This window comes from Oncorhynchus keta, chromosome 23 (assembly GCF_023373465.1).
Source record: "Oncorhynchus keta strain PuntledgeMale-10-30-2019 chromosome 23, Oket_V2, whole genome shotgun sequence".
Classification (NCBI taxonomy): Eukaryota; Metazoa; Chordata; class Actinopteri; order Salmoniformes; family Salmonidae; genus Oncorhynchus; species Oncorhynchus keta.
The window spans coordinates 6,767,609-6,788,534 of NC_068443.1; the positions used below are offsets into that span (position 1 = coordinate 6,767,609).

The following is a 20,926-nucleotide window of genomic DNA, read 5'->3' on the forward strand; positions in this document are numbered from 1 at the left end:
AATGGAAGACTGTTTTTTTTGGTCCATTTCCTGTATACCCCTTTGATATCTGATATAAGTCAATTAGTGATTTGTCATATGTATGTGGTATAACAGTTTGTCACCACGCAGACTCCCACCTTTTGGTCCTTCATTTGATAAATGTTTATTTCCCTTACCAGGAGTGTGAGATCCTTTGTAATTGACATTTCTCAGAACCCAAACTCTCCCGACCACTGTGATGCTTTCAATTGAACTCTTATATAATGTCACATGTCTGTCTGTTTGGTCTGTGACCGGGTCATGGTTGGGTCAGACAGACAGTAATAAGATGGGTCCAGTCTAGGGGTTTGAATAGCCTGTGTAGAATGTTCTGTCTGTGTAGGAGGAGCCAGACACAGAGGGGATTATGGGTATTGACATTGCAGAGTGGCAACATCTCACTGACAGTTCTAACAGGACAGACACACGGAGAGAAAGAGAAAGGAACAGGTAGAGAGAGAGAAAGAGAGAAACTAGGTGCTCTGTAGGAGAGGTTGTGATTTGTCACAACATTCCACAAAGGACAGTAGATCTATCCCAAACATCAGAGATACTTGTTTTCTTCATTTTTGTGACAGTTTATGAACGTAACAGCAATATACACATTTTTGATGAATCCATGTTCCTGTTGCATTCTACCTGTTTGTTAAGTGGATTTCTCGAGTCCTCAAACACCAGCACTGACTGAGCCCAACTACTAGGACAATTACTACATTCTTTGAGAGCTTGGAGAACTATCCAAGGACTACCAGGAACACTGTCAGCCCACCCTGACCATCATGTTTCAGAAGCAGAGGAAAAGCGTCAAAGCCGCGAGGAGCAACAAGACAGAGGCTAAAGAGAAGGTCCTTTGTGAGTAATAGTGGCTTTTGTTGATTCATTCTTATTGCAATCAAACAAATGTATTTTTAAAGCCCTTTTTACGTCAGCAGATGTCACAAAGTGCTGTACAGAAACCCAGCCTAAAATCCTAAACAGCAAAGCAATGCAGATGTAGAAGCGCGGTGGCTAGGATAAACTCCCTAGAAAGGCAGGAACCTAGGAAGAAACCTAGAGAGGAACCAGGCTCTGAGGGGAGGTCAGTCCTCTTCTGGCAGTGCCGGGTAGAGATTAGAAACCTAGAGAGGAACAAATCTCTGAGGGGTGGCCAGTCCTCTTCTGGCTGTGCCAGCTGGGATTAGAAACCTAGAGAGGAACCAGGCTCTGAGGGGTGACCTGTCCTCTTCTGGCTGTGCCGGGTGGAGATTAGAAACCTAGAGAAGAACCAGGCTCTGAGGGTTGGCCAGTCCTCTTCTGGCTGTGTCGGGTGGAGATTAGAAACCTAGAGAAGAACCAGGCTCTGAGGGGTGACCTGTCCTCTTCTGGCTGTGCCGGGTGGAGATTAGAAACCTAGAGAAGAACCAGGCTCTGAGGGGTGGGGCAGTCCTCTTCTGGCTGACCTGTCCTCTTCTGGCGGGTGGAGATTAGAAACCTAGAGAAGAACCAGGCTCTGAGGGGTGGGGCAGTCCTCTTCTGGCTGTGCCGGGTGGAGATTAGAAACCTAGAGAAGAACCAGGCTCTGAGGGTGGGCAGTCCTCTTCTGGCTGTGCCGGGTGGAGATTAGAAACCTAGAGAAGAACCAGGCTCTGAGGGGTGGCCAGTCCTCTTCTGGCTGTGTCGGGTGTAGATTAGAAACCTAGAGAAGAACCAGGCTCTGAGGGGTGGCCAGTCCTCTTCTGGCTGTGTCGGGTGTAGATTAGAAACCTAGAGAAGAACCAGGCTCTGAGGGGTGACCTGTCCTCTTCTGGCTGTGCCGGGTGGAGATTAGAAACCTAGAGAAGAACCAGGCTCTGAGTCCTCTTCTGGGTGTAACCAGTCCTCTTGGGGCAGTCCTCTTCTGGCTGTGCCGGGTGGAGATTAGAAGAGTACATTGCCAATTTAAAGGCCAGATTGTTCTTCAAGATGTTCACACGTTCATAGATGACCAGCAGGGTCAAATAATAATTGCAGAGGTTGTAGAGGGTGATGTAATGTCATATTTATATGCTTAGGCCGTCATTGTAAATAAGAATTTGTTCTTAACTGACTTGCCTAGTTCAATAAAGGTTCAATTTTTCTGATTATCACAGGTTGCTAATAGACTATCACTCTCCAAGTGGCTAACTCATATTTTGGGGTATCTGTACTTTACTATTTATATTTTCGACAACTAACTTTTACTTCACTACATTCCTAAATAAAATAATATACATTTTACTCCATACAGTTTCTGTGACACCCAAAAGTACTTGTTACATTTTGAATGCTTAGCAGGACAGGAAAATGGTGTAATTCACACACTTATCATGAGAACATCCCCATGAGAACATCCCCATGAGAACACCCCCATGAGAACACCCCCATGAGAACATCCCCATGAGAACATCCCCATGAGAACACCCCCATGAGAACACCCCCATGAGAACATCCCCATGAGAACACCCCCATGAGAACACCCCCATGAGAACACCCCCATGAGAACACCCCCATGAGAACATCCCCATGAGAACACCCCCATGAGAACACCCCCATGAGAACACCCCCATGAGAACATCCCCATGAGAACACCCCCATGAGAACACCCCCATGAGAACACCCCCATGAGAACACCCCCATGAGAACACCCCCATGAGAACATCCCCATGAGAACACCCCCATGAGAACATCCCCATGAGAACATCCCCATGAGAACACCCCCATGAGAACACCCCCATGAGAACATCACTGGTCATCCCTACTGCATCCAATCTGGCGGACTCACTAAACACACAAGCTACCCAATGGACACTTTACCATCGATAACGTTGGAAATGTGATGAACCACGACAAGCCATTAGTGTCAGAGGTTTGGAGGTGTTTGAGTTGTTTTGAAATACTGTGAGGTCTATGTAGTGTCGTTTTATGTTCTCTTCCTCTTCCTGTGTTTCTCTGGTGCAGGGAACAAAGCTCAGCAGACGATAGCTCAGCGATGTGGAGACCCGAAAGTGGGAGGGAAGGAGGAGAACGTCAAGGAGAACAAGGAGAACCAGCTGAGGTTTCGTGGGGATGCGGTGGAGGACGTTGAAGAGGTGAAGCCGGAGAGGCAGAGTGTTTTCGATAAAGCTGTCTATGACCTGGCCCACACGGAGAGGGTGATGAATGACCTGACGTTCGGAAGGAGGGTGGCCTTCTACGAGCTGAGAGGGGAGATCGGCTGTGGAAACTTCTCCCAGGTGAAACTGGGCTTTCATGACCTAACTAAAGGTGAGACACAGGCCTGGAACATGGAGCCACCTATCGGTGGTAGAAAAAGTACCAAATTGTCATAGTTGGGTCAAAGTGAAGCAAACCAGACAGCCTAATTTCCTTGTTTTTTTGTATTTTATTTTACGGATAGCCAGGGGCATGTTCCAACACATAATTTACAAATGAAGCATGTGTGTTTAGTGATTCTGCCAGATCAGAGGCAGAAGGGATGACCGGGGATGTTCTCATGATAAAAGTGTGTGAATTAGACCATGTTCCTTTCCTGCTAAGCATTCAACATGTAACATGTACTTTTGGTGTCAGGGAAATGTATGGAGTAAAAAGTACAGTATTTTCTTTTAGGAATGTAATGAAGTAAAAGTTGTCAAAAATATAAATAGTAAAGTACAGCTACGCCAAAAACGTACTTATGTAGTACTTGAAAGTATTTGTACTTAACTACTTTACATCCCTGCCACCTATACAGCGCTCACTAAAAGATCAATTAAACAATTATACAAATCACACAAGTACTTGTAGTTTCCTTGGAAAATTACCCATCTATATATAATGTCAAGTGATGATATATTTCACATCAACATGACTGGGATAAGGTTTGAATTCATGGACCCCCCCAGAGTATGTACTTCCCCGAGGGGACAAGACGTGTTAATATGGCTAGATTACATCACTAGCCCGTTTTATCTTCACAGTCTCGATCTCAAGAGCACTTTTTTCATGTGGACTCTACCAGACTCTCTAGCTGGTAGACCTGCAACTTGCCAGCCACCTTGCCAGTGTTGCCTTGCCAGTGTTGCCTTGCCAGTGTTGCCTTGCCAGTATTGCCTTGCCAGTATTGCTAGTGTTGCCTTGCCTGTGTTGCCACACTAAATCTGGAGGAGAACAAACTAGGCTAATCCAACATGTGAGAAAAAGCCGATGGCTATAATCTCATTAAACTTTCACTAATCCCTGTGGGATTGTCTTCAGCCACTTGCACGTGTCTCAGACTCAGTCACAAGCTTATGTATTGAGCAAAGTATTGAGGACAATAGCCATAGCCAGACAAGCTGAAGAGAGATAAAGAGAGAGGATAACTTAGTGAATTCTAAACGTGATAGCATGTCTCTAACTCTCTCCCTGTCCTGTCCCTTTCTCTCTCTTCCTCCATCTTGGATTCCAACACCTAGAGAGAGTGGCAGTTAAGATCCTGGATAAAGTCAAACTGGACAAGAGGTCCCACGTGCTGTTTGCCTCAGAGATCGGGTGCATGGAGAGGCTGTCCCACCCCAACATAGTGCGTCTGTACGAGGTGGTGGAGACGTTTAAGCGGCTGTACCTAGTGATGGAGTACGCCAGTGGAGGAGATCTGTTCTCACGCATTACCACCAGGGGTAGACTCTCAAACCTGGAAAGCAAACTCATCTTTTCCCAAATTCTGGCTGCAGTCAAACACATGGTGAGTTAGCAACAATATAGTCTTGCATTGACTCTAGCTACTACAGTGGCATAGCGCTGTAAGTCTGTCTAAACAACAATGGCACACGGAGGACCCCATTTTAAATAAGTGTTGTGTGATACATCCATGTATCCTTAGGGCCCTAACGTGCCTCACTCAGTCTCTGTGTACAAATCTTGCTTTATGTTTAAAGTGTTTTCTTTTTGGCGTCTTCCAGCATGATAACAACATAGTCCACCGGGACCTGAAGGCAGAGAACGTTTTCTACACCACCACATACTGCGTCAAGGTAGGTGACTTCGGCTTCAGCACCTCCTCACGCCCCGATGACGTCCTCACCAGCTTCTGCGGCTCCACGCCCTACGTCGCCCCAGAGCTCTTCAAGGACAAAGGCTACGTGGGCCAGTCCGCTGACGTCTGGGCCCTGGGTGTACTACTCTACTTCATGACTACAGCCATGTTACCCTTCAACGCTGCCAACCTCAGCCGGCTGAAGGTCTGCATCCTTCAGGGCTCCTTCACCATCCCAGCCTACGTGCCCGACCCCTGCCACCAGGTCATCCAGGACATCCTGAGGCCCGTGCCCGCCGACCGTCTCTCCGTGGCTCATATCATGACCTACACCTGGCTGAAGGGCATTGATTACCCCCAGGCGTACCCCTCCTCCTGCCCGACCCCAGCCCACCTGGTGGAGCCCTCCAGGGTCCTGGGTACAGATGAGCTGGATGTCAAGGCAGCTCTGGCAGACCTGGGGATAACAGAGAGCCACCTGGTGAACAACGCCTGCCATGACTTGAGGAGCCCTGTGACGGGGGCCTATAGGATCCTGCTGCACCGTATCCATAAGAGGAAGAAAGTGGAGGCGGTGGGGTACAGCGCTGAGTGTCACAAAGACTTCCAGGTCAAGAGACGCTGGAGCGAGGGTACCTTACCTCTGTTGAGGCCTTCTGCTGTGTGTGTAATCATGTAGAGGGGAAGGAGTCTAGCAAATCAGACAGTTAGGAGTCTAGCCAGTCAGACAGGGAGGAGTCGAGCTTGTCAGACGGGGAGAAGTCTAGCCTGTCAGACGGGGAGGAGTCTAGCCAGTCAGACAAGGAGGATTCTAGCTTGTCAGACGGGGAGGAGTCTAGCCAGTCAGACGGGGAGGAGTCTAGCCAGTCAGACAGGGAGGAGTCTAGCCTGTCAGACGGGGAGGAGTCTAGCCAGTCAGACAAGGAGGATTCTAGCTTGTCAGACAGGGAGAGTCTAGCCAGTCAGACTGGGAGGAGTCTAGCCTGTCCAGTCTAGCCTGTCAGATGGGGAGGAGTCTAGCCTGTCAGACAAGGAGGAGTCTAGCCAGTCAGACAAGGAGGGTCTAGCCTGTCAGACGGGGAGGAGTCTAGCCAGTCAGACGGGGAGGAGTCTAGCCTGTCAGACGGGGAGGAGTCTAGCTTGTCAGACGGGGAGGAGTCTAGCCAGTCAGACGGGGAGGGGTCTAGCCTGTCAGACTGGGAGGAGTCTAGCCTGTCAGACGGGGAGGAGTCTAGCCTGTCAGATGGGGAGGAGTCTAGCCTGTCAGACAAGGAGGAGTCTAGCCAGTCAGACAAGGAGGAGTCTAGCCTGTCAGACGGGGAGGAGTCTAGCCAGTCAGACGGGGAGGAGTCTAGGCCTCATCAGACTCACTGCTAGGACAACTGTATAAATATCTGTGTGTCTTGTGAAGGAGAGTCATTCAGCAGAAGAAGGACCTTGAAGCGAATGGGACTTTTAATAACACGAGACTAAATTAAATGAACGATAATGAGATGTCCATAACAGTTTTTATTGGGTTGTCTCTGGTAATGTCTTGGGAGCTACTTTAACAACATGAGGCTGTACAATCACTAATATACTTGAGACTCATTCATGGAAGTTTTCTTTCTTCTGAGAAAGAAAGAGGACATTGCAATGACAAAGGATTCTTTGCCTTCAAAAAATATTTCCATGTTTTTATATTTGGAGTATTGTGATTTAGTTAAGTTTGACAACCCACACGAAACATAGTCAGTTGTAGGGTTACTTATATTGCGAAAGTTTTTTACTGTGTAAACTAAACAATCAGACATTATTCTTATCTAATATATATTTTTTGTCATACATCCTTGTTTTTCTCATATAATCAATTGTATTATATATTTTGTGATTTGCATCATGTTTTTCACTGTCACTGTTGCATTAAAATGGTTTTGTAGGTAACGATAAGAAGTGATAGTGTTAATTTGTTATTTTATACAAAGAGTCTCAGTGATAATTAGTTCATTATAATGATTTCTATAATGAGTTCACTTAAAAATGCAACAAAAAAGCATATAATGTAAAACATATTTGATATTACTCTTAAAAATAACTTGAAAACACACAATCTGAACAACATTCAACAAACTGTCATTTTATAACCAATGACATCGATTAAAAAAACACTAATATAATACTTGTGACTGAAAACAGGACAAGTAAATATAAAGTAGAATATGGTGCTGGTGACAGGAAACAGGGTTCCAAAAGGGTTCTTCGACTGTCCCATAGGAGAACCCTTTTTGGTTCCAGGTAGAACTCTTTTTGGTTCCAGGTAGAACTATTTTTGGTTCCAGGTAGAACTATTTTTGGTTCCACGTAGAACTCTTTTTGGTTCTAGGTAGAATCCTTTTGAGACCCAAAATACTTTTTACCTGAATCCTAAAAGGGTTATTCAAAGGGTTGTCCCTATGGGAACAGATAGCACCTTTTTTTCAAAGAGTGTCCATGATGGTGACTGTCTACCTGATGGTGACTATCTACCTGATGGTGACTATCTACCTGATGGTGACTGTCTACCTGATGGTGACTGTCTACCTGATGGTGACTATCTACCCAATGGTGACTATCTACCCGATGTTGAGGTCCATGTGGTTAACCTGGGCGATGAAGATGGCTGCCACGGCCTCGTAGAGCGCTGTCCTGTCCATGTTGATGGTGGAGCTCACGGGAAGGCAAACCCTCTTGTCCACGCCATTTGTCTCTTCCAGAGAAGGGAAGGTGTTGGGCAGTGTGGCAGAGCTGAGGGAATGATTCGGAAGAAAATAAGTACATTTGAATAGGATAGATGAATGGATGAATGAATGGGTGGGTGAATGGATGGATAAGTAGGTGGATGGAGGAATGTGTGGCTGGATGGATCAATGAATGGGATGGAGGAATGACAGTTTATTTTTTTCTCCCCAATTTCGTGGTATCCAATTGTTTTAGCAGCTACTATCTTGTCTCATTGCTACAACTCCCGTACAGGCTTGGGAGAGACGAAGGTTGAAAGTCATGCGTCCTCCGATACACAACCCAACCAAGCCGCACTGCTTCTTAACACAGCGCCATCCAACCCGGAAGCCAGCCGCCTTGGTTAGCGCGCACTGCACCCGGCCCGCCACAGGAGTTGCTGGTGCGCGATGAGACAAGGATTTCCCTACCGGCCAAACCCTCCCTAACCCGGACGACGCTAGGCCAATTGTGCGTCGCCCCACGGACCTCCCGGTCGCGGCTGGTTACGACAGAGCCTGGGCGCGAACCCAGAGTCTCTGGTAGTACAACGCCCTTAACCACTGCGTCACCCGGGAGGCCCCTGGATGAATTACAGTTTCAATCATAAGACCTTCATCAGGACCCTGAGTTCCTTCATTTATGTTATTCGGTATAACAACAAACAATAACGTTTCCCTTAAAACCACTTCCTGAAGTCAAACCAAATATCCAGTGTGTACAGTATTTCTTATGAGTAGCCTCACCTAGATGAGGTTCCCAAGGCTGTGAGTAGTGCTTGCAGCAGGCCTATTAACAAGTAGAGGGTTCCCGTGTGTCATGGTGAGGTAAAGTAGAGGCGGTGTAACCAGGCTGTGAACCAGCTGGCCTGTTATCACACACAGAGTGTGCAGCTGACATCCACCCACCTCTACAAGATCTTCCCTGCTATCAAGGACAGGATCCTCACTGGGGCGTACCTGATGGACGGAGACAAAGCAGAGTTGTGTTGCATTTATGTGCACCACTGAACATTGGAAAGAAAGAAACAATCCCACAGGGAAGCCTCTAAGAGAGCATGAACGCAGTTTTAGGGCCACCCAGAATATACACAGGCAGAATGTTATCAAATGCCTTCGTTAGCAATTGCGTTCTAAAATAATTTATATAGTTATTATTGTTATTATTTAAAAAATATATATACATAGCAAGATCCAGCCCACTATTAATGTTTTGTTTACTTACCAGATGATGGTAAGTAACCTGGCACATGATGGCTTCGTTCAGGCAGTCAAAGAAGTCTTTCAGAGGTCTTCAACTCTCTCAGGACCAGACCAGATCAAAGCCTATAGAGAAAGACCACTAGACCTAGGGCATTCACCCTACTGGAGGAGCCCACAACGGGCACCATGTCACCCCCCTGAACCCCTGTAGGGCTGGGTGGGCTGGAGGAGGAGGGCTGCTTTCTACCGTGCTGCCATAGTACATGTGGGGTCAAACGACATTAGGAGGGCTAACTCCAAACTGCTGAAACTGGATTTGAAAGAACTGATTCTAACTCTGAAAGACTCCAAAATCGTCAGATTATTTCAAGCCCTATATCATTGCTGGGCAACAGGCTACTGGCTTTACACATCTGGCTAAAAGACTACTGTAGGTCTGTTGGCATAATTTGTATAGATAACTTTGACACATTTTGCAAACAGAGGATGCTCTAGTCTACAGGAATGACGGAATCCATCCAAATGATCTTGTTGCCTGGACTTTGTCCTCATATTTCAAGGCCGCGTTGAGACAATGACTTATTAGGGACCCGAGCCATGCTCCCTATCATTGTGTTACTGACTTGTTGTAGTGTTGCTGCAAATGTACATTGTCCCAGGGGCGTTGAAAGTCATAATGTAAGTAATCTAATTTATGCTCCTCTATCTCCCCTGAATGCCTCTGTCAATCCAACAGCTATTGTCAGCAATCATGCGCCCATGAACCTGAGCTATACTGTGCCTTAGTAGGAAGACCACTGTGTGCAGCTCACCCTGCACTATACAAATAAATACCAATAAAAACAATATATTGTCCCCAATAAATATCCCACATTAACATATGTAGCCAGGGAAACAAGGTTCATGAATCCGGTACTAAATGGGTATACCCAATAAACAGTCCGATGAGTGTATACTGGGCTCTCATTATTTCTGTGACAATATAGGGCCTACTGAAACCTTTTAAACGATGCAGTCAGTGTTCTTTAATGCCAATTCAAATTAATTTTTGATTCTACTCCTCAATAGTTAAGTTGGATGCAACCTATTGTGCCGAGAGTTGAATGCAGGTCCTAACAGGTGGTATTCTCATCAATGTGCCACTGCCAAGAAGAGAGGGCATGTGCAGTGACCCTAAATACCAGAACACTGGCCTCATCCAAGAGTTCACCCACGGTGTGCTGAGATGGATATCATTTATCAACACATTTGTTGTGTCAATAATCATGTTTCAATTAACATTGGGGGGAAAAAAAACTATGTCAATATAGCCAGTAAACATGTAGATATAAAATTCTCATGATGTTATACATTAATAAAACATACATTCCTCATAATCCCTCAAAAAAGTATTGCATGCCCACTCCCAAGCCCCAGTTGTAAAATACAATGGCACCCTATTTCCCTGTATGGTGTACTACTTTTGACCACAGCCCCTACTTTTAACCAGGGGCTCCGGTCAAGTGTAGTCCAATATATAGGAAATAGGGTTCCATTTTGGGACACATGCAGTGTAACCTGAGAGCAGTGTGAGGCATCAGTCAGCCACAGAGCAGCACTAAAGGCTGATACAACGCTGAAGGCATGCTGGAAGACAGCCCTTATTCTCTGCTGTCAAAGCGGCTGCCATTCAGATGGTGGTGGTGGTGGTGGTGGCGGTGGTGGCAGTGGTGGTGGTGGTGAGGGGGGGGGGAATGATGAAATGCTGCCATTATAAAGAGAACTAAAGGGCTCGGTGGCAGGAGACACCCGATCTAACCTGGCAACCTGGCCTCCCTTTGTCCCCCATGCAGCCATTTCATATCTGACATATCCACAGTCCACCACACCACAGGCCTGCCTTCATACTGATACGTGCCATGGCACAGAGGCACCAGGGTGGTGGGCTGAGAAATGGGGAATAAGCAGACAATCTTCACGGCGCAGCAGCTTGATGCGTATCAGGTCGGTGTGTGTGTGTTTGTGTTTGTGTTTGTGTTTGAGTGTGTGTGTGTGTGTGTGTGTGTGTGTGTGTGTGTGTGTGTGTGTGTGTGTGTGTGTGTGTGTGTGTGTGTTGTGTGTGTGTGTGTGTGTGTGTGTGTGTGTGTGTGTGTATTTATTTGTGTGTGGTGTGTAACTTTCAAGATAGCTGTGTGTGTGTGTGTATTTATTTAAACCACGTCAGTTTGGTGATGCTTTCATGGGGTACTGTAATTCAGATAGCTTGTTGATTGAGACAAATTGCTTCACCCGTCTAGCTTGGTGTTGCTTTCATGTGGGTACTGTAATTAGTGAATGGGGGTATTGTAATTAGTGAATGTGGGTATTGTAATTTGTGATTGGGATACTGTAATTAGTGGAAGGGGGTACTGTAATTAGTGAATGGGGGTATTGTTATTTGTGATTGGGGTACTGTAATTAGTGGATTGGGTATTGTAATTCGTGATTAGGGGGTACTGTAATTAGTGGATGGAGGTACTGTAATTAGTGAATCGGGGTACTGTAATTAGTGAATGGGGGTACTGTAATTAGTGGATGGGGGTACTGTAATTAGTGGATGGGGGTACTGTAATTAGTGTGGATGGGGGTACAGTAATTAGTGAATGGGGGGTAATTAGTGGATGGGGGTACTGTAATTAGTGGATGGGGGTACTGTAATTAGTGGATGGGGGTACAGTAATTAGTGAATGGGGTACTGTAATTAGTGGATGGGGGTACTGTAATTAGTGGATGGGGGTACTGTAATTAGTGGATGGGGTACTGTAATTAGTGGATGGGGGTACTGTAATTAGTGGATGGGGGTACTGTAATTAGTGGATGGGGTACTGTAATTAGTGGATGGGGGTACTGTAATTAGTGGATGGGGGTACTGTAATTAGTGAATGGAGTGCATTGATACAAAACACAGGTCTTGGCACACTTCCTTTGCAGGTCTGTTTGCTAAGAAAACAGACACAGCAACAGACACAGAGAAACGGTCAAGTGCTTAATGTGATGTTATGGACCACAGCTGTGTGGTCTTATTCAGGTCTAACAAACCAAAGCTAGTGAGACAACCACAGCACAATGTTTAATCTGAGCCACAAGTCACTTTCTTAAAATGAAAAAGGAACCTCTTGAATTGTTGCAGCTGTGAATCATTATTTTTTTTAATAGTGTTTTGGGACTCCAGAGTGGCGCAGCGGTCTAAGGCACTACATCTCAGTGCTAGAGGCATCACTACAGACCCTGGTTCGATTCCAGGGTAGGGTTTGGCCGGGTTAGGGTTCGGCCGGGGTAGGGGTTCGGCCGGGGTAGGGTTCGGCCGGGGTAGGCCATCATTGTTAATAACAATGTCTTCTTAACTGGCTTGCCTACTACAATAAAGATTAAACAAAATACTATTAAAAAAATGTTGCATTTGCAGGACTGCACATTCTTCACAAGGAAGGAAATTCTAAGGTGAGAGGAAGCTCCTACATGATGTTTTGAACTAGTTAAGTATTCAGTATAACTAACTAAGCCGAGGCAGAATATGACACTTAACCACTGATAAGTTCTTAACCACTTTCAAATGTAGCTGCTTGGATTTTGTTCAGTTCTGCATCGTGAAACCTTTCACTAGGATGAAAGTTATTCTGTACACACACACACATGTAACAGTAGACCAAAGATACTGGGACATACATACTGTATTGTTATCTGAGCTCACATGTCAAAACAAAAGCCTGAGACCAACGCTTTTGCTTTACACATTGTTTAGGTTGAATATACTGTATCTACTGCAGTTTCAACAAAGTTGTTTACTAGGCTTTTACAGTACATGTATATTTGTTCACTTCACAAATTGACCTGCTATTCTTTGAAATCTCTTATTATTTGATTTGATATAGAAAGTCTGCACATCTGATATACTTCAGGTTCAACTTTCTTTCCCCCCTCCTAGACTATTCGACCGGTATCGAGACTTGGCACCACAGCTCGTTCCTCTCGACTACACAGACCAGCCAGATGTGAGGCTACCATACGAGCTCATTGGCAGCATGCCAGAACTGAAGGTATACCCTCTGTCCCGTGTTTGCACACACATATTAGTGGATAAGTCCCAAATGACAACTTGTTCCCTTTCTACTGCACCTGTTTTGACCCTAAACGCTATCTAGGGAATAGGGTACAATTTGGAATGTGTCCATCCATTATTAATACACAACTAATTGACAGTAGTCTCTGAACGGTTGGCTATATGTTATCTGACTCTAATAAACCACAAGAAGGCCAGGGCGACCAACAGGGCACTGAGTACGACTGGGTCCACTATGAGCTTCTTTACATATACACACATTTCCTCACAACGACAACAGCAGAAACAACTGATATCGACGCAGTACTCTTGTATTTCCTATCCTGTCCCTTCTGGCTTATTCCCTGTGATTGTGTTAGCGAATGTCAAAGCTTTAGCTCAGCGTGCTAACGCAGTCAATGTGTCTCTCCTCAGGACAACCCGTTCCGCCAGAGGATCGCTGAGGTTTTCTCGGAGGACGGAGAGGGAAACATGACCCTGGATGACTTCCTGGATATGTTCTCCGTGCTGAGTGAGATGGCTCCACGAGATCTGAAAGCCTACTATGCATTTAAAATCTACGGTTAGTGTGTGAGATGTGTATGCCTTTAATAACATCTACCATCAGCAGGTCAGAAATACTTCTGGTTTGATCTCAAAACAGTTTTGGTTATGTGAAACAATCTGCCCAGCAAGAAATAATATCATTTTAACATAATCAGCAACTTGATGTTTGGTATTCGGAGTTTTGGTATTTTATTAGGATCCCCATTTGCTGTTGCAAAAGCAGCAGCTACTCTTCCTGGGGGTCCAACACAGAACAGGAAACATGATATAATACAGAACATTAAATAGACAAGAACAGCTCAAGGACAGAAGTACATACATAGCTACATATTAATACACACAGAATATCTGGGTCCAAAAGGGGAGAGGCGTTGTGCCGTGAGGCGTTTCTTCATGTTTTAAAAAAAAACACGTTTTCTGTTTATTTGAGCAATATGAGATGGAACGGAGTTTGATACAAAATGTCTCTATGAAATACTGTACGCTATCTTGAATTTGTTCTGGATTTAGGGACTGTGAAAAGATCCCTGTTGGCGTGTCTGGTGGGATGAGCCTGTGTGTCAGAGCCAGTGTTGAGCCATGGCATCATAATGATGGTAATAAGAGGTGGATTTGTTCGGGTGGGACTGTGTAGGACCTCACTGAAGGCCCAGGCCCACGGCACACCACTGGTCAGAGCTGTGTCTAAGTTGACTATGTAACACAATTTGGGATTTTCAACATACGAATGTTTCTAAATAGACAGAAGAAGTGATGCAGTCAGTCTCAACTCTTAGCCAAGAGAGACTGGCAGCATAGTATTTATATCAGCCCTCTGATTACAATTAAGAGCAAGATGCCCCACTCTGTTCTGGGCCAGATGCAGCTTAACTAGGTCTTTCCTTGCAGCACTGGACCACACGACTGGACAATAATCAAGATCAGACAAAACTAGAGACTGCAGAATTTCTGGAGTGTGGTGTCAGAAAAGCAGAGCATCTCTGTATTACGGACAGCCCTCTCCCCATCTTTATAACCATTGAATCTATATGTTTTGACCATGACAGTTTACAATCTAAGGTAACACCAAGTCATTTAGTCTCCTCAACTTGTTCAACAGCCACACCATTCATTACCAGATTCTGCTGAGATCTAGAACTTAAGGAATGATTTGTACCAAATACAATGCTTTTAGTTTTAGAGATGTTCAGGACCAGTTTATTACTGGCCACCCATTCCAAAAACAGACTGCAACTCTTTGTTAAGGGTTTCAGTGACTTCATTAGCTGTGGTTGCTGATGTGTATATGGTTGAATCATAAGCATACATGGACACACATGCTTTGTTTAATGCCAGTGGCAGGTCATTGGTAAACATAGAAAAGAGTAGAGGGCCTAGAGAGCTGCCCTGCGGTACACCACACTTTACATGTTTGACATTAGGGAAGCATCCATTTAAAGAAACACCTTTGAGTTCTATTAGATAGATAGCTCTGTATCCACGATATGGCAGAGGCTGAAAAGCCAAAACACATACGTTTTTTCAACAACTGGTTATGGTCAATAATATCAAAGGCTGAACTGAAATCTAACAGTACAGCTCCCACAATCCTTTTATTATCAATTTATTTCAACCAATCATCAGTCATTTGTGTCAGCGCAGTACATGTTGAGTGCCCTTCTCTATAAGCATGCTTAAAGTCTGTTGTTAATTTGTTTACAGAGAAATAGCATTGTATTTGTTGAAACACAATTTTTTCCAACAGTTTGCTAAGAGCTGGCAGCAAGCTGATAGGTCTGATGTTAGAACCAGTAAAGGTTGCTTTACCATTCTTGGGTAGCGGAATGACTTTGGCTTCCCTCCAGGCCTGAGGACAAAGACTTTCCTCTAGACTCAGATTAAAGATATGACAGATAGGAGTGGCTATAGAGTCAGCTACCATCCTCAGTAGGAGTGGCTATAGAGTCAGCTACCATCCTCAGTAGCTTTCCATCTAAGTTCTCAATGCCAGGAGGTTTGTCATTATTGATTGATAACAATAATTTTTCCACCTCTCCCACACTAAGTATACAAAATTCTAACTTGCAATGCTTTTCCTTAATTATTTGTTTTTTTTTATGCATGAATACGATGGCTCACTGTTCGTTGTTGACATTTCCTGTGAAGTTCGCCAATGAAGTAATCATTCAAATAGTTGGCAACATCAAATAGTTTTGTGATAAATATGCCATCTGATTCGATGAAAGATTTGCAGTAAGTCAGCCAGTCAGATGCAGTGCAGCCAGACTTATTAGCCCCATCTCTGTGAATGATTGATAAGGGCATTATAGAGGGGCCCAAACAGGCTGTATGGACAGGGCAGGCCTATACAAAAAAGGCCTTGCACGGTCTGTGTTGCTAGAGTCACCCTAATTAACTGGCGATGACAGATGACGTTTCACCGCAGGCGGCTATGCAGTGACATGACTGCGGTCATGGGTCAATAAAACGCAAAGGAAGGCTCTGTTTGGAATTGTTTAGTTACAGGACAAAAAGGGAAGTCTATGCTTCCCGAAAAGCACCCTAGCCTAGTGTTCAGAGCGTTGGGTCAGTAACCAAAGGTTGCTGAATCGAATCCCTGAGCTGACAAGGTAAAAATCTGTTATTCTGCCCCTGAACAAGGCAGTTAACCCACTGTTCCCCTGAACAAGGCAGTTAACCCACTGTTCCACAGGCGCTGAAGACATGGATGTTGATTTAAGGCAGCCCCCTGTACCTCTCTGATTCAGAGGGGTTGGGTTAAATGCAGAAGACACATTTCAGTTGTACAACTGACTAGGTATCCCTCTTTCCCTTTAGTACACTGCTACTACCAGGGACCAAAGTAAGCTGTAAACTAAAAGAGGGGAATGTGAACTTTAATCTTTAACTGATCATTTGAATAATGACATCCTACTAATGTTTCTGTTCCTCCTCCAATCCTCTCAGACTTCAACAATGATGACTTCCTGTGTATGTCTGACCTGGAGAAGACGCTGAACAAGCTGACGCGGAATGAGCTAACGGAGGACGAGGTCAGGATGGTATGTGAGAAGGTGATCGACGAGGCCGACCTGGACAATGATGGACGTCTCTCGCTGGAGGACTTCCAGCACATGATCGTCCGTGCTCCAGACTTCCTCAGGTCTGCAGTGGTTGTCACCTAACCAATGGCCAAGCGTTTTTTTTCCTGGGCAGTTCTTAACTTTAATTTAGCCAAACAACTGGGAACTCAGGAAAAAAATAATCTCGGACTGGGAAAATCATGACATCAGTGATCTTTAGGTCGGAGAAGTCAGAGCTCTAGGATGATGTCAGAGTTTCCGACTTGTAATTCTGAGTTGGATGACTTTTCAAAACAATTTTTCGCAGTTCTGAGTTGTCTTGAACGCACTGAAGTAGGAGGTTTCCCAATTCTGAGTTGTCTTGAACGCTCTGAAGTAGGAGTTTTCCCAGTTCTGAGTTGTCATCAACGCACTAAAGTAGGAGGTTTCCCAATTCTGAGTTGTCTTGAACACGGTGAAGTCGGAGGTTTCCCAGTTCTGAGTGTTCTTGAATGCAGCATAACTCATTTAGAACAAATTCTAACATGTTGACTTTTCTTCCACAGCACCTTCCATATAAGGATATGAAGACTAAAGAGATGCCATGGACACTACCACCATGGATCCAAACATTTTCTCTACCAAAGATGTTATAGGGACCTTTAAAGTGTGCACTATGCAGGCTTAGGCTAGTTGTTTTTTACTTTGATGTAGGCCGGAGACAGCCCACTGACCTGTTGACAGCTGAATAGTCTATTATTATAGAGCTATTGTCGCTATCAGGACAGGGCTCATTAGCTATGACGGCCAACAGTTGATTTGTATTCTCTTCTATGAAGGCTCAGTTACACCAGGCTTTAAAATAAACATCTTCCCCCATATTCCACTGAACCATGGAGGGGCAGTGGAGGGTGAGGCATCTGTGTCATGTATAAATTAACGCTCCATTATAAAATCATGGGTTCAGCTAACAGTCAATTGTGCTTAATCATTCTGGATACATTCATACAATGTCATTTAAAGAGGCAATCTGAGGTTGAAACAACAACAACCCCAACTCTTCTTTGGTAAACAGCTGAGGGAGGCGGCTGTAGAAATGTAACCACTCTCAAATTCATAGATGAAGCTATGGATGCGAGGACCGACCATCCATGAGATCAAAATGATAGTTTCAAGCTATACCGTGTTTGTTTACAATTATATTGTTTACATTTTTTTTAGTAAAACAAGCTTGTATTTGGGGTTCTGATGGGGGTAAGGCAGTCAAACTAAGCTCATGAGGAATGTATATGTTTATTCTTCAAGAATCAGTGACTATATATTAAGATTAAAGTCCAAAATGTATGTACCAATTCCAGACTGCCCCTTTGAAGAAAAAAATGATGACTCACAGCTCTTTAAAATTATTGTATTTTATTCAATCAAAGTGCAGATATCTACAAAAACTGTAGATCAATTTCAATATGATTGTATTAAGTATAGTACAATTACAGTAGATCTCTTCTCTCTTTTGAATGTGATATATTAAAAACAGCATTTTATATTTTCTTAAAATGTCATTTCTTTCTCATGGTGTACCTCACAATCGACAATGGAATACAGATGAGGTCACAAAAAAAAGAAATGTAAGTGATATGCATTTAGGGGGGTGAACTCTGACTTTTCCTAAACCGACATTTCCATTTAGTCATGCATTGGTGTCAAGCGGAAGTTCGCCACGTACTGACAGAGAGAACAAGGAGAGAAGGATAACACATTTTAGAGGTCGTTTTGACAGGAAATGACACACACCTGTCTTTTTCTACACTGTTGTAAAGATGTCAAGCTATCAAAATAAAAAAGATAAAAGTAGTCTCCTTTGTGCTCACCTCTACTGTCCGTAGCCACTGGAAGTGGTTTGGGGGTGGCTGTGCAGCAGTTTTTGCCGGGATTGAAGACATCTATATCTGTCCACTAATACAGGACTAGTAAAGACCCAGAGCACTACCTTTGTGAATTTTTAAAAACTAAATGTATTTGAGTGTTTACCAGCATTTGTAACTTCGGTCTGATAATTATCTTTACAAAACAAGGTAAAAATAGTTGTGGAATATAAAAGTACTTGCCTGATATATGTTTTCCAGTTTCTTCAAATACTTTGCAAATTCAACTTATTTCTATGTGTAAACTGAAATGGTCTATTCATTCCTCTTCTTTTTTAGTAGACACTCTTAAACAATTTACAGTAGTGGGTGTATATATTTTCATACTGGTCCCCTGTGGGAATCGAACCCACAACCCTAGCATTACAAGTACCATGCATGCTCTACTAACTGAGCCACATTATCACATCACATTACTGTAGTGGTCATTGTTTTTCTTCATGGTGATAGAAAGTCTACAGGTACAAACCTAGATTATCAGCCTACTGTATGTACAATACAGTAATGTACATTTAAATTGTGGTTTGCAAGGATGGTAAATTAATACTGCACAAAAAGGGGTTGTTTTCCATGTTATTTGATCAAGAACAATCTATGTTTTTATCTTTGTCCATAACTTTGCACCTTTTGATGTGAATGTTTGAGGACAGGTTTATTTATTTCTGGATTCCATTAGAATGACATCACAGAGAAAGAGACAGGGTTGTGTTCTGTCTGGATTCCATTAGAATGACATCACTAGCCAGCTAGCCCCGAATAGCAGCACTGTAGAATTATTACACTCAACGGAACGACTTGATTAGTGTAGTGTCAACAACGCAGCTACTGCCAGCTAGCCTACTTTAGCAGTACTGTATCATTTTAATCATTTTAGTCAATAAGATTCTTGCTACGTAAGCTTAACTTTCTGAACATTCGAGACGTAGTCCGCTTGTCATTCCAATTTCCTTGCATTAGCGTAGCCTTTTCTGTAGCCTGTCAACTATGTGTCTGTCTATCCCTGTTCTCTCCTCTCTGCACAGACCATACAAACGCTCCACACCGCGTGGCCGCGACCACCCTAACCTGGTGGTCCCAGCGCGTACGACCCACGTGGAGTTCCAGGTCTCTGGTAGCCTCTGGAACTGCCAATCTGCGGCCAACAAGGCAGAGTTCATCTCAGCCTATGCCTCCCTCCAGTCCCTTGACTTCTTGGCACTGACGGAAACATGGATCACCACAGATAACACTGCTACTCCTACTGCTCTCTCCTCGTCCGCCCACGTGCTCTCGCACACCCCGAGAGCTTCTGGTCAGCGGGGTGGTGGCACCGGGATCCTCATCTCTCCCAAGTGGTCTTTCTCTCTTTCTCCCTTACCCATCTGTCTATTGCCTCCTTTGAATTCCATGCTGTCACAGTTACCAGCCCTTTCAAGCTTAACATCCTTATCATTTATCGCCCTCCAGGTTCCCTCGAGAGTTCATCAATGAGCTTGATGCCTTGATAAGCTCCTTTCCTGAGGACGGCTCACCTCTCACAGTTCTGGGCGACTTTAACCTCCCCACGTCTACCTTTGACTCATTCCTCTCTGCCTCCTTCTTTCCACTCCTCTCCTTGACCTCACCTCTCACCCTCCCCCTACTCACAAGGCAGGCAATACGCTTGACCTCATCTTTACTAGATGCTGTTCTTCCACTAACCTCATTGCAACTCCTCCAAGTCTCCGACCACTACCTTGTATCCTTTTCCCTCCGCTCTCATCCAACACTTCCCCACACTGCCCCTACTTTCCGGATGGTATCGCGCCGTCCCAACCTTCGCCTCTCTCCCCCGCTACTCTCTCCTCTTCCATCCTATCTTCTCTTCCCTCTGCTCAAACTTTCTCCAACCTATTCCAATTCTGCCTCCTCAACCCTCCTCTCCTCCCTTACTGCATCCTTTGACTCCCTATGTCCCCTATCCTCCAGGCCGGCTCGGTCCTCCCCTCCCGCTCCGTGGCTCGACGACTCATTGCGAAGCTCACAGAACAGGGCTCCGGGCAGCCGAGCGGAAATGGAGGAAAACTCGCCTCCCTGCGGACCTGGCATCCTTTTCACTCCCTCCTCTCTACATTTTCCTCTCTGTCTCTGCTAAAGCCACTTTCTACCATTCTAAATTCCAAGCATCTGCCTCTAACCTAGGAAGCTCTTTTGCCACCTTCTCCTCCCCTCCTGAATCCTCCCCCTCCCTCCTCCCTCTCTGCAGATGACTTCGTCAACCATTTTGAAAAGAAGGTCGATGACATCCGATCCTCGTTTGCTAAGTCAAACGACACCGCTGGTTCTGCTCACACTGCCCTACCCTATGCTCTGACCTCTTTCTCCCTCTCTCTCCAGATGAAATCTCGCGTCTTGTGACGGCCGGCCGC

General features: G+C 44.8%; 2 protein-coding genes across 3 annotated transcripts; both read left to right on the plus strand.

Annotated features, from left to right (window-relative positions):
- The first annotated feature begins 266 nt into the window (after nucleotides 1-266).
- LOC118401651 (serine/threonine-protein kinase NIM1-like) lies at nucleotides 267-5,959 on the plus strand. The gene is made up of 4 exons (XM_035799243.2): nucleotides 267-873; nucleotides 2,977-3,282; nucleotides 4,455-4,723; nucleotides 4,941-5,959. The coding sequence occupies exons 1-4, from the start codon at nucleotides 801-803 to the stop codon at nucleotides 5,691-5,693; spliced, it is 1,401 nt and encodes a 466-aa protein (XP_035655136.1). The 5' UTR covers nucleotides 267-800; the 3' UTR covers nucleotides 5,694-5,959.
- A 4,925-nt stretch (nucleotides 5,960-10,884) lies between these two features.
- cib3 (calcium and integrin binding family member 3) lies at nucleotides 10,885-17,354 on the plus strand. Of its 2 annotated transcripts, XM_052477371.1 has the most exons (6): nucleotides 10,885-10,935; nucleotides 12,377-12,411; nucleotides 12,896-13,007; nucleotides 13,445-13,592; nucleotides 16,523-16,718; nucleotides 17,184-17,354. In XM_052477371.1, the coding sequence occupies exons 1-6, from the start codon at nucleotides 10,885-10,887 to the stop codon at nucleotides 17,203-17,205; spliced, it is 564 nt and encodes a 187-aa protein (XP_052333331.1). In that variant the 3' UTR covers nucleotides 17,206-17,354. The 2 variants fall into 2 exon arrangements, with proteins under 2 accessions (XP_052333331.1, XP_052333332.1); XM_052477372.1 differs by lacking the exons at nucleotides 12,377-12,411; nucleotides 12,896-13,007.
- The last annotated feature ends 3,572 nt before the right edge of the window (nucleotides 17,355-20,926 follow it).